The 13827-nt window shown below is 40.9% G+C and overlaps 2 protein-coding genes across 7 annotated transcripts in view; one reads left to right on the forward strand and one right to left on the reverse strand.

Annotated features, from left to right (window-relative positions):
• SH3D19 (SH3 domain containing 19) overlaps positions 1–13827 on the forward strand; it is a 149330-nt gene that overhangs the window by 16034 nt on the left and 119469 nt on the right. The window contains exon 1 of one of the 6 annotated variants that reach the window (XM_045831098.1): positions 5363–5384. The exons of 4 other annotated variants lie outside the window; for them this stretch is intronic. The gene's annotated coding sequence lies outside the window, so the exon portion shown is untranslated. Of the gene's footprint in view, positions 1–5362; positions 5385–13827 lie in introns of those variants that run through there. One more of the 6 variants, XM_045831095.1, reaches the window with a different exon arrangement.
• PRSS48 (serine protease 48) lies at positions 1648–9041 on the reverse strand. Its single transcript, XM_045831337.1, is given in 7 exon segments — positions 1648–1794; positions 1797–1910; positions 1913–2077; positions 4396–4565; positions 5278–5543; positions 7707–7869; positions 8987–9041. Coding segments are annotated over 7 exon segments (1080 nt in total).

Raw genomic sequence — 13827 nt, forward strand, 5'->3', positions numbered from 1 at the left:
TTGTTCCTTATGGTTGGAGAGAATGGGCTGAAGCATTCTGTTCTTTCCTCATCATTTTATTTAACTAATATTTGAAACCTACCAGAGTAAGACACTGTGCCAGGTTCTGGGCTACCTCAGTAAATAAAATGGTTGTCAGTTGCGGAGACAAAGAGGTTCAGTGTTATTTATGCATGCATGCATGCATGCATTCATTCAGCAAATATTTGGGACTGGGGTACAGTGGTTGGCAAAAACAAAAATTCTTTCTCTCGTGGGCCACACATTTCGGTAAGACATTATTAAGTAAAAGACTGTACAAACCAATGTTAAATTACAGCTATGTTGAGTCCTATGAAGGAGGACTACATAGTGCTGTGGGAATACCTATTAGTGGGCTTTCTTCTCATCAGTAGAGCTGGGGACAGCCTCCTTGAGGAAGCAAAAGGTGAACTGCGATCTTAAGGCACCAGAATTAAGTAGGTGAAGGCAGCAGGAAGGAGGGATGAGCCACGTGCTGAGAGGGGGCTCGGAGTGTTTGAGGAAGTGAAGGCTTAATGGAATGGGATGGAGTGAGGCTGATGAGGCTGTAGGGGCAGGCTGGGGCCCAATCTGACAGGGTTTGGTGGGTCCTGTTAAGGACTTTGGTCCTTATTCTACGAGCAATGGAACAGATACAATTGAAGTGCTGTAAGCAAGGGCAAGGGAAGACAAGCAGAAAACATACCTTTATTTTCAAAACAGTCTGAGTGCTATGGGGAGTAAATGGTGTTTAGCATAGGTGTAAGTGAGGGGAAGGATGTGGGAGGGCCGGTTCAGAGGCGGTTGGAGTAGTCTAGATGAGAGGTGAAGGCAGGGGGTAGCAAGGATTTCAAGTTTCCAAACCTACCCTCACTTTGGATTAAATGTATTTATTTAACCTCCAACATTGTTTCTAAACGCTGACTTACACAGATGTGATAAAACGTAAGTTCATTCAAATGAGAAATGGATAATTTAAATAAAAAGGGGTTACGAGTAGAACTATACATAACCTAGGATAAGAATGACAGCTGAGCTTGAGTTTAAAACTTAGCTCTGAGCTGAAGGAATAGTATAGGTGATCTGATTGTTTAACAAAAAGAAGTGTGCTATTTAGGTAGGGAATATAATCTCTTCCTTATAAACATTTACACTTTACTATAGAATCGGTATTAAACAACCAGGAGTAGTCCAGATTATTAAAACCCAAGACTTCAATTCTTGTGATCATGGCATTAATCCATTTTTGGCAATAGGTTACATTGATATTTCAAAGAGTAAACATTTCTGGAAATTGCAGAGTTGAACTACACAAATGCATTTCTTACTAGGCCTCTTGCTACCGAGGGAAAGCGTATGATAGTAGGGGACATAAGAAATATAGACCAGGTAAGAAGCCTATAATGCATCCTGTGGATGGAAGTAAACCCTTAATTTTTTTTCCTTAATGTCCTTCCCTTTTGCCTTCACACATACTTTTTTTCTTGCCTGCTTCTCCAGGAACTGTTTAATTTGTTTTCATAAATACTCACTCATAGAAGGCATCTTTCTTGCCTTGCAAGATGCATAGTTAGGGATAAGGAATGCCATGCTTGGAAGGGGCAACCTTATTTCTCAGCTGTTTACCTTCCAACCACTAAAACATACTTATAAAATCAAGAACCCAGAATCATTTCTAATCGTTTTAATGACGTTACCCAGAGTTTCCAGGGACTTCCCTGTGAGTTCTCTGGCCCTGAGGTTTGTTCCCCATGCATTCCCTCCTGAGCTCTGTACCTGGCTGATGTCTTCAGCCTTGCCTGCCTAGTTTCCTGGTAAGACGCTAGACCCAAGGCCCAGGAGGGTCCTAGAAGAGCCAGAGAGAACAGTAAAATAGGGAACAGGAAGTCAGATAAGTCCAGATTGTTGGCCTCTGGACATCAGCTCTTGAAATAATGGCTTCAATCCATGTTTGATAGTAGGTCACATTGGTGTAGACTGCAGGAAGAGTGTTACCACATCGGTATCCCCAGCTCACCAGTCCGATCACGGTCCATACACCATCAATATTACATGACAGAGGCCCTCCAGAATCACCCTGAGGAAGAGATAAAGGTCATGAGCCTAGTGAAAAAGATGGAGAATAGGAGAGCGGTTACAAGAGGTGGAGAGAATTCCTTAGAATGGGACGGCGGAGCCTGTGGAGCTACAGAACTCCAGAGGGAGCTGGTCTTCCCACTGTAGTAGTGGGAGATCACAGGAATTACAGAATCATAGAATTTGAAATTGGCAGAGATCTTAGCTAAATCTGTATATCAGTAGTTTCAAAATACTCATTTGTGGTAGGAGAAATTAATGTGATATGTTTTTTTTTTCACTAAAGTTATTCAATTGAATGAGCCTTCCTTCATTTTACGTTCTTTGCTTCTTACAGCTTTTTTTTTAGTGTCAAAATAATCCGTTATATAAATGATAAGTAGTTGGTGGTATGTCTTTTATTCTTGCTTTTCCTTTCTGTAACAGCCTTATTGATACAATTCACATACATTACAATTCATCCATTCAAAGGGTACCAGTTTTTTAGTATATTCACAGTGTTGTTGAATCATCACCACATTGTATTTTGGAACATTGTCATCACCTCCAATAGAAACCCCATGCCCATTAGCGGTCATCCTCATTTCCTCCCACCCCTCCAGTCCTAGGCCATCCAATGATCCACCTTTTCTGCCTTCTGAATTGGTATAATCTGGATATTTAGTATAGATGGAATAATATAATATGTGACCTTTTGTGTCAGGCTTCTTTCATTAAGCATACTCTTTTCAGGTTCATCTGTGTTGCAGTATGCATTACTACCCCATTTCTTTTAATGGCTGAATAACCTCCCATTATGTGGGCATACTACGTTTTGTTGATCTAGTCATCAGTTGATGGACATTTTGGGTTGTTTCACTTTTTGGCTATTATGAATAAAGCTGTTATGAACTTTTTGTGCCCAAGTTTTTATATAGGCGTATATGTTATTATTTCTCTAGTGTGTATAATTAGGAGTGGAATTCTTGGGTCCTATGGTAACTCTATATTTAACCTTTTGAGGAACTAATAGACAATTTTCCAAAGCAACTGCACCATTTTACATTACCATTAGGTGTATGAAAGTTCCAATTTTCCCACATGCTTGTCAACTCTTATCATTATCTATGTTGATTGTAGCCATCCTAGAGAATGTGAAGCCACATCTCATTGATTTGCAAACAGTAAATAAATAGATAGGAAATCTTGGTAGAGATATAGAAAAGTGTGTGTTGGGGCAGGGAGAGAAGAAATAAAACTGAGTGATCATACTAGAAATAAAAAATAAAATACCTGAGAAATTCCACTAGATGAACGTAACAGAAAAATAGATGACAGGAGAAAAAGATAATGATCTTGAATATGGATTAATTTAGAGTATCTTGAAGAAGAGAAAAAGAGAAAAGTAAAATGAACAGATTCAAACCTGTGCGGAAATATAAAAAAGTAAAACTTACATGTTTGTGGTTTTAATGAGAAGAGGAAAATAGAGAAATGAGGCAGAATAATATTTGAAGAAATAATGAATAAAATTTTTCAAGTTTTGATGAAAGATAAAAGAATAGATTAAAAAAGCTAGAAACTCAACAAATCCTAAATAGGATAAATACAAAGAAAATCAAGCCCTGGCTGGTGTAGCTCAGTGGATTGAGCACAGGCCGTGAACCAAAGAGTCACAGGTTCAATTCCCAGTCAGGGCACATGCCTGGGTTGCAGGCCACGGCCCCCAGCAACCACACATTGATGTTTCTCTCTCTCTTTCTTCCATCCTTCCCTCTCTAAAAATAAATAAATAAAATCTTTAAAAAAATTTAAAAAAAAACCTAGTGAAGTTTAGTTTAAAAAAAATACAAAGAAAATCATCCCTAGCACATCACAGTCAAATTTCTGACAGTCAAAAAGGAAGGAAAATTGAAAGCAGCCAGACCAAAACAACTTGTCCTACTCAACGGAGGAAGACACAAGTGATGGCTGTTTTTTCATCAGCCAGTTATGACCCGGAGACAGTGGGATGATATCTTTTAAATGTAGAATGAAATAAAATGTTATTACTTGAAAAAAACACAAAAGTTGGCAATTCTATATCAACCTCCTAATACATGTAGCAAAATTTAGGAGTTTGTAAAAACCCAGTGACCAGTGGTTGGTTTAGCATTGCTCTAGATCAGCAGTTGAAGAGATTAAGTTCATAGCTAAAAGTTAAGTGACTTGTCTAGGGTAACACAAGAATTATTGTCAGAACCCTTGTATCCTGACTCCTAATCCACTGTTGTTTACAGATAGGGATACCTGGATTCACATCCACAACTTATGTTAAAAAATTTCAACAGCAAACCTAACCTTGCAGGCATCCTTCCCTTTAGAAGTATCACCAGCACAAATCATGTCTTTCTTGATCATCGGCTTGAAGTTTGGCAATAATGGGCTGACTGGGTTGTACATAGATTCACAAGTTTGGCTGTCGATGATGGGTACTTCTGCTTCCTGGAGGGTGGAAGTGTAATCAATACCTGTAGAGACAGACAAGCGAAAGGAAAAGCAATCTGGAAAGGTGCACAAGGCAGCATTCAGTCACAATGTGCAAAACTTCCAAATAGGAATCTAAAAGCAGAATATGATCACTTTCTAATTGTATGTGCTAGTGGAAGAATGCTTTTGGTACACTGAAATCTAAAACAATGCACAATTCAAAATTATTTCTATTTGTTTGAGGTTTTTAAAATGCACCAATGCGAAGTATTCCTAGTATTGCAAATAAAGAGAAATGCAGATATGTTTTGATTAAGAAAAGATGTGAGTATTCTAAAACCTTTTCCTTTACTACTTTTCTGCTCCCAGATCATTTTCTGTTTTGTCTTTACTCCATCTTGGGAAACAGGTGACACAGACACTTTTAAAACATTAAGGAAACACTACCCTCTCTCCAAGTATTAAATCAGGTTTGTTAACTTCTGTTTCAGAGAGGTAATTATATGTTTAAATTGTTAGTATCTGCTCTTGCAGTTACAGCTAGACTCTATAGTCAGGATATAGGAGTAAATAAACATAAAAATGTGAAAAAAATACATTTTATTTGAAGATGTACAGATAATATCAATAGGTTGATCTGGTTTTGTCAAAAGATATTTGCCTTAGTAGTGATGTATCTAGAATGTGAACTATCCGAAATGGGTGGGTACGAGAGGGTGACATAAAACATCCCCTTTCTCTACCCCGTCTTACCTTCATTTTCACTAACTTTTCCCCATCCAGTCACCCAGCAAGAGCCAGGAATATTCAACTGCTTTGTGCTGTTGGGCAGGCAGATGGGCAGGATGGAAGAAGTGAAGGTAACTGTAGTGACCAGCTTCAATAAGACGATGTCCGCTTCTGTATCTTGGGTTTGGGGATGGAAAATGATTTCGGACACATGATGATTTGTAGCGCCATTTGGATAGTCTACTGTAACTGATCCCATTGACACAGTATATAACCAAGGAATCCAGGTGCTAAGGGGAAGAGAAAGTGGAGCATATCTGTTACAGTTGGGTCAGAACAAGCTGCTTGGGTATAGCAAGCAGTAAGACTGTAAGAAAGGTAGGTAATGCACTGGGAATTAACCAGGCTGCTTCCAACTTGGACAAGGGTTGGTTTGTCTGCCTCTTCTCCTTCTTGCCCTTCCTGACAACTATTTGTTGTTGTTGTTGTTGTTGTTGTTGTTTACTGTTTCTGTGATATCCTCTCACATGCTTATGGCCAGCCTTTTGTCGTCCTGCATTTTCTCCCTGGTTCTCTTGTTCACCTCTACCATTCTCCATGGTTTTAGCCATCACCTATATGCTCAATAGTCATTGGTCTTTTTTATTGCCAGTTTTGATTTCTGAGCACTAGAGCTTTATTTCTAAATAACATTGCAAAATGAAGTATACTCACCAAAGTTTATATATATATATATATACTATTTAAAATGTCAAGTAGTTTTATAAGAGATAATAAATAAATAAATAAATAAATATTTCTCTGCCCTACTGTCCTTAATTCACACTTTTCCAAAGGCAATCTCTTTCAACTCTTAGCTGTGTCTTTTAGTGTGTTCCTCAGTGTTTTTAAGAAACTCTATTTATTGGTATTAGTCTTTTTTACAGTATGGTATTTGAAAGGCGAGGACTGAACCAATCATCACTGCTAGCTTCCCACTTCCTTTTCAGCATCCTCCTCACCAAGGATTCTAACTTTTTGTTAGATCAGTATTTAATGTGTATGTGTTATGACCATGTAAACATTATTTACTATTGGACCATATTGGGTCCTGTGAATACATTTCTTATAAAAATGTTTCCTTGTCCTGGAATGGGGTCTCACTTCTTTGTGTTTTCTGATTACCTATCAGTAAGTCATTGTTTATCCCTCAAACTATCTGCCAGAAGTGTAAATCGGGTATGTTAAAATCTCCAGGCATTCTATCAATACTTTTAAAAAGAGATTTTATTTATTTATTTTTAGAGAGAGGGGAAGAGAGGGTAGGAGAGGGAGAAAGAGAGGGAGAGAAACATCAATGCGTGGCTGCCTCTCACACCCCCCCCACCGGGGACCTGGCCCGCAACCCCGGCATGTTGCCCCAGCTGGGAACCAGACCAGCAACCCTTTGGTTTGCAGGCCAGCACTCAGTCCACTGAGCCACACCAGCCAGGGCAATACTTTTTTTTAGCCACCTGCCCTCTTGCTCCAATTCCAATTTTGGCAGTTTTTAAAATCATTTTCCTGAGACTCCCTTTTATATTGTATCCTCTTTTTTTCTGGATCCCATGTTTCCCCCTTTTATTTTGTTGAAACACATTTTCCTGTGGCTTCCTGAAAAAATGTGCATGAGAGGTGATATTTTTGCTGTTTTGTATATTTGATACTTGCATATTTGTATATTTGATAATATCTTATTTCTGTCCCACACTTAAGCAATAATTTGTATACAGGTAAAATTCTAGGTTGGAAATAATTTTCTCTCAGTATTTTAAAGTTATTTCTCTATTTTTTTTTGACCTTTCAGGGTTGTTACTGGGAAGTCCCCTCATTTTGGTTTCTGTATATATATTAGTTATCTATTGTTGAATAACAAGTTATCACACGAGCTTAGAGGCTTCGAACGCACACCTGTCTCGCAGTTCCTGTGGGCCAGGAACCAGGTGTGACTTAGCTGGGCGCCTCTGGCTCACGGTCTTTCACGGGGCTGCAGTCATCTCGAGGTTCCACGCAGGGAGGGTGTTTCCAAACTCTGTTACGTTGCTAGACTTTGCGTCTTCACTAGCTATCCGCTAAGAACATGAGCTTTATGTGGGCTTCTCCCGAGGCTGCTCACCCTATGGCACCTCGCTCTTCTTAACATTTCTGAGAAAACGCTTGGGTTGTGAGTTTACGACTCCCAGAAAGCTTAAGACAGATCTCCCTGACCGGTGTTTGAGGCATTCATTTGGCAAAAAGAAAAGTTTCTAACACAGTGCCTGTTTTTCATTATTTGTTTCTTTTTCCACCCCTGGGTCCTGTCCCTGGTCCAAGGTGACTAGGGTTTCCTCCGCTCACCCACCTTCCCACCTTCATTCGTCTGTTGGTTCATTCATGAAATCATTCAAATATTTACTGAGACCCTACCTGAGTTCTAGCCTTGAGCCAGAACCCACCTTTGTATGCAGTGTGCCACCGTCAGGATCCACCTGTCACTGATGAGGCAGCCTCCACAGACCCGATTCAGGCCGAAGTGCAGGCTGACCTGCCAAGGCCAGCGCCCCTGGGCAGCGTCCTGTCCCCCCGAGATACGGCCTGAGTATGCAGGTTGTCCACACACTAGAGAAAGAAGAGAGAGGGAAATGTGGATCTGAGTGTCCCGTTGTCCCCATTTTCTTATCATCCCCCAAATCCCATTTCCAGGACCTGCGTCCTGCCTAGCTCCATACGCCATCCTGTTCCAGTGCCAAACCCAGCAGTTTGGGGCCCAAATGGAGACCACTCACCTGTCTGTAGATTATTCTTTTTGGAAGAAGAGCATGGGCAAGACCCTAAGACAGACACACCGTATCATTAGTATATAATAACACAATACCTAAATTCACTGAACAGAGAGGCTTTCCACGTATTTAAATTCCTCACATTGGTATTAGAGGGAAAATCTGTATAACTGTTTACCCATTAGTGGGAAATCTTGATAATTATTACATACCTACCTGCCTTCTGTTGAGTATACCTAGAATATAATTTAATTTTTACTTGGTGAATCAAGGTTGTCATAAGGAATATCAAGATGTTTGGTTGTCGATACAATGATGCCTTCAGATGCTGTCAAGGTTTACAAGCTGTTTACTTTCGTCCTGTTTTCTTTAACTGAATTGGCATTTTGCAGTATTTGTGTATCTTTCCTCTTTGCCACCTGTTACCTTTTGGCTGCTCTCACCCTGCCCTGCTTTTGAACCACCAGTGGCCAGAGAAATAAATGAACAAGCTTATGCCTGAAATCACTTAATAGTGTTTGCACCTCCAGTTCCCTCTGCTGGAAATTCTCTTTTCCTAGATCGTCTTAGCCAAATCACTCATCTGCTTCAAGCCTCTGCTCAGATGACTCCGTCTTAATGAAACCTTCCTTGCCTACCCTATTTAAAATTACAACACTCCTCTTGTCCCTGCACTCTGGAGCCCCTTTCCCATCATAGTGTTCATTACTTCCTAATGTGCTACATAATGTACATATTCAAATGTGCATTGATTATGAGCCCCATGAAGGCAGGGATCTCTGTTTTGTTTACTACTGTATGTGAGATACTTGGAAAGGTGACTGGCACATAGTATCCTCTCAGGATTTTCTCAGGGCACATTGTTATGAGTCAAATCACATGGGCAGAGTGCCATCTTCTTCTCAACAGTAACTTCTTGAGCCAAAAACAACCTCTCCTCCCCTCCCCAGCTCAACGTGGAGGCTCACCCAGCAAAACAGACAGCAGGAAGGCACAGCCAACAGGGCCCATGTCCCTGTATTCAGAATTAGCACTTCTGCGTCCTGGACCCAGGCTCCCAGGCAGAGGGCAGAAGAGGGGCAGGACCAGCTTCTCCGGGACGGCTTCACCTTCCTCTGCTTCACCCCTTTCTCCCCGTTGATGTTCATTCAGGACCGAGCCACCAGACTTGAAAGTGCAGCGGCAGGACCCAGGGGAGGAACTGGGGCTTGAGGTGCCCCCTGCTGTGTAGGAAGGGAGGGGGGCGGTGCCTGCTCCGTGGGGGAGGGGTGGGTGCAGTAGCGGCCTCCACGGGCAGGTTAGAGGGCTCAGCACACGAAGAAAGGGACCCTTTTCTCTAGCAAGGAAGTGGAAGATGGGCAGAATTCTTCAAAAACAAGAAGTGGAAAAGAGGAAATTAACCCAGCACCTGGCTAATTTTTCCTTATTGTTTTCATCTTCGTTATGGTATTAGCCGGAGGAGATACTGCACATCAGATTATCTGGAAAATAGACTTTAATGAAGAGATATTTGTGTGCAAGAAGTCTACTGGGTAGTGAATCAGGATCAACACCTCAAGGCGGGTTGGACGTAGGATTGGGCAGAAGGAAAGTCCAACTAATGCATTTGTAGCGGAGGCCTCAAGGCATCCCGCCAGTTTCTCTGAAGCTGGGGTGGCCTTCAAAGATGTCCTGAATTGAGGCAAGAAGGCTGGGCACTTGGACTTGTGCATGATTGGATGCAGGCCGCCTCCAAGGATGGGGCATTACCTTGGTGAGGAGGCTTCTGTAGGCAGTTCTTGGGATGGAATCTGGCTGTGAACTGCCCGCAGCCAACACTCCTGGTTGCTAGGAGAAGGAATGTTTCAGTCCGGAAGGAGGGTCTGGGTGGTGCCGCACCGCACTGGCCCCAGGGTTCTTCTCTGTGCCTTTTATGTTTTCTGTAACGATTTTTTGTAGGATAATTGGTCTGGTCTGGCCAGTAACCTTTAAAGCATATTATTAGCATATTATTGTTCTCGTGTAGATTAAAATATTGGGAGGTTTGAAAGATACACATGAATAATTAAAAAATAATAGAAGCCCAGAAAATGTAACTGTTTTGGTAAGGTTTTTTCAGTTACAAGCAACAGAGACTCACTTAACCCAGCTTAAACAAACAGAGGATTATTTTAAAGATATTGTTAAGGGCTGAGATGTGTCTCCCCGCAAATTCCTGTGTTGAAGTCCTAACCTCCAGTACCTCAGGATGTGACCACATTTGGACGTTGTCTTTAAAGAGGTGATTCAAGTAAAATAAGGTCATTAGGGTGGGCCTTAATCTGACATCAATGTTGTCCTTATAAGAAGAGGAAATTTGGATGTAAACTCACACGTGGGTAAAACTTGGCCATACACAAACTGAGGGATGCTGGGATACTCTTCCCTCATGTCCTTCAGGAGGAACTAGCCCTCTCAACACCCTGATCTCAGACCTCTCACCTCTGTAACTGTGGGAAAGTACATCTTGTTGATTAAGCAGCCCATCTGTGGTGCTTTGTGATGGCATCCCCTGCAAAGGAATACAGGTTTCTATGGAACAATAAGGAGAGCAGAGTTACAAGGACGTCTGGGGCTATCCTAGGACAGACAGACCTGATGACCCTGGTAGGAGACCAGAGCTGTAAGGACAAAGGCTCGTGTCCATGGACCAGTCGTCTTTGGAGGGAGCGCCCTTATGCATGAAGCAGGGGTGTGAGGGTGCAGAGAGGATGGTCAGCTACGCAGCAGAGACTGGTGGGGCAGGTGCTCTCTCAGTACAGTGAGACGATTACCTCTTTAAATACACCTTTTCAGACTTTAGCAGTGAACACTTGAAAAAAATACTTTTTCCATTTATTTTTGTTGTTGTTGACATTATTGCAGATGTCCTCCATTCCTCACCTTGCCTTTGCCTTCCTCCCGCCAGTCCCCGCCACACCACGTGCCTTAGCTGCATTGTTGTCTGGGTTTCTGGGCCATGCACATACGTTCTCCGGCTAATCTCTCCCAGGACTCCCCCCATGCTCCCCTCTGGGGTCTGTCAGTCTGTTCCATGTATCTGTGCCTCTGGTTTTATTTTGTTTGTCAGTATATTTTGTTCATTAGATTCCACATATTAGTGAAATCATGTGGCATTTGTCTTTCTCTGACTGGCTTATTTCGCTTAGTATATAGTATTCTCCAGGTCCATTTGTTACGAAGGGTAAGAGTTCCTTCCTTTTTACAGCCTCATAGTACTCTGTCATGTAAAGGTACCAGATATTTTTTTATCCTCTCATCTAAAATCTATAGGCCCAGCCCTGGCTGGCGTAGATCAGTGGATTGAGCACAGGCTGCAAACCAAAGCATTGCAGGTTCAATTCCCAATCAGGGTACTGCCTGGGTTGCAGGCCATGGCCCCCAGCAACCGCACATTGATGTTTCTCTCTCTCTCTCTCCCTCCCTTCCCTCTCTAAAAATAAATGAATAAAATCTTAAAAAAATAAAATAAAATCTATAGGCCCATTTACTTTTCACTGACTGCCACAACTATGAATTTTTACCTAATTTATAGTTTTCAGATATATTTGTCTTTATTTGTGTCCTGATGGGGTTGAGAATCTACTACTGCTATTACATTTATTTTAGTTCCTTCATAGATTTTCTTTAATGGTTCTTCTTTAAAGCAACCTATTTTGTGTGTGTGGTTTATACATTCATTCTGGTTATGCATCTGTCATTCACTGTGCTTTTTATCATATATAATTATTCTCTTAGTGCTTTTCACCTTAATTTTTTTCTGAAATTAATATTGTAACCTGTGATTTTTGTCCTCATTTAATTGAAGAAAAAGATTTATTTGTATCACAACCATCTATGTGGATATTCCTATTAACTAATAGTATTCACAGGTCATTTTATCTGTTTAGTCAACTTATTTAAGTATAGTTTTAAAAAGTCAAACCTCATTTTGAAATTTGTCTTCAAGTCATGTTTGGAGTAAAGGTAATCATTTTGCAAAGACAGAACAGATATTTCTATTGATTTATCAAAGGAAAAAAAATTTCACCATGAACTCTTTTCCCTCTGAGGGTCTGTGGTTCTAGACCTTTGGATGGACTTCTCTTCCCCTGGATAAATCTGGTCACTGATCAGTACTCTTTACATGTTAGTTGGATTGTTCATAGAATCTTTTCTTTTTCATTTTGTTTAACTGTTTTATACTCTTGGATTATACTCAATCCAAGAGTATACTCAAAAATATACTCTTGGATTTGGTTCCAATGTAGTTGGAAATAAACTTTATTGGAAGTAACTAAGACACCAGCTCCTTATTCTGAAATTGAAAGTAAAAGGAAAGAATTACCCTGGCTGGTGTAACTCAGTGGATTGAGTACGGGCTGCGAACCAAGTGTCACAGGTTCGATTCCCAGTCAGGGCACATGCCTGGGTTGCAGGCCATGACCCCCAGCAACCGCACATTGATGTTTCTCTCTCTCTCTCTCTATCTCCCTCCCTTCCCTCTCTAAAAATAAATAAATAAACAAATAAAATCTTAAAAATAAAAGAAAGTAAAAGGAAAGAATTAAATAGTTATCTTGCTCTTCCTCTCCAAACTATAGTTCAACGTAACAAAATGGTTTAGTTCGTGAGGGAAGAATTCCAGGTAATAAGTGTGGTTGGACAGATAAAACCTGAACATCATCTCCTGCAGCCCCTCAGCAGACTGATTCAGGGGACGTTTATCAGCAGTTGAAAGCAGACGAAAGGTGTTTGAACCCTGTGGTCAGTCTTAGCACCATGCAAAGCAGGATAAGGCAGACATTTGTCTCCTGAGGTGTCATGGTATAAAACAATATCCAGTGGAGTATTCTTGTCAAAAAAGGTGAAACCTGACTCTCTCGAGTTTCTCTTACATGCAGCAGATTCAGGGAGAAAGGAGTAGGTTAAATTACAACACAAGGAAGTTAACAGTCACATCCAGAATATGGGATATTTTATAAAACAACTGACTCGGCTTCTATAGTAAGTCAATGATGGGAGAGTGAAAAGGGAGGGACACTCCTCTAGATGAAAAGAAACTTAAGAGACAAGTGTGTGTGTCCCTCATTTGGATCATGATATAACAAACCAACTCTAACAGGCATTCTGATACCAACAGGGAAATTTAATAATGAGCTGGATATTAGACGGTATGAAGGAATTATTGTTCATCTTGATAGGTGTGATAATGGCTTTGAATTATGTAAGAAAATGTCCATTTTTAAAGAGAGTTGGAACCTATGGGTCCTTTCTAAGTCTAAGCTAACCTCTTCTGTCGTATCGGAGAGGTCTCCTGTGGTTTTCAGCTGCTACTCTGTCATTTTTATGGGGATGGCTGCATGACCTTCAGTAAGTAACCTTTCCCCCAAGCCCTGTGTTTTACTGTTGTAATAACATGAAGGAATTATAATTAGTTGTTGATCTCAAAGATTCTTTATAGATATAACATTAAATGATGCATGGCTTGTTTACCTATTTATCTTCATTTTTGTTACTGCCTCCATTATTCTTCTGCAGATATTTTCTTACTTTTGGTTTAGCAATCATGAGACTTGTTGGGTCTGCCGTTTTACTGCTCTCTTGCTTCTTCTAAGGTAAGGATGTGCCAAGGAGCTGGAAGCAAGAGAGCAGGTGCATAATGGCCCTTCCACTGACTTCCCTGAAGACAGCCCTGCCTTCTTCATCAGGCGCTGTCTCCAGGCTGACTTAGATTCTCTGTCCTCAGATCATCACCTTGTTATCATCACAGTTGTCCAGAAACACCTCTCTGTGCACA

The sequence above is a fragment of the Phyllostomus hastatus genome, unplaced genomic scaffold, assembly GCF_019186645.2.
Source record: "Phyllostomus hastatus isolate PE091 unplaced genomic scaffold, TTU_PhHast_1.1 phas_contig_159, whole genome shotgun sequence".
Lineage (NCBI taxonomy): Eukaryota > Metazoa > Chordata > Mammalia > Chiroptera > Phyllostomidae > Phyllostomus > Phyllostomus hastatus.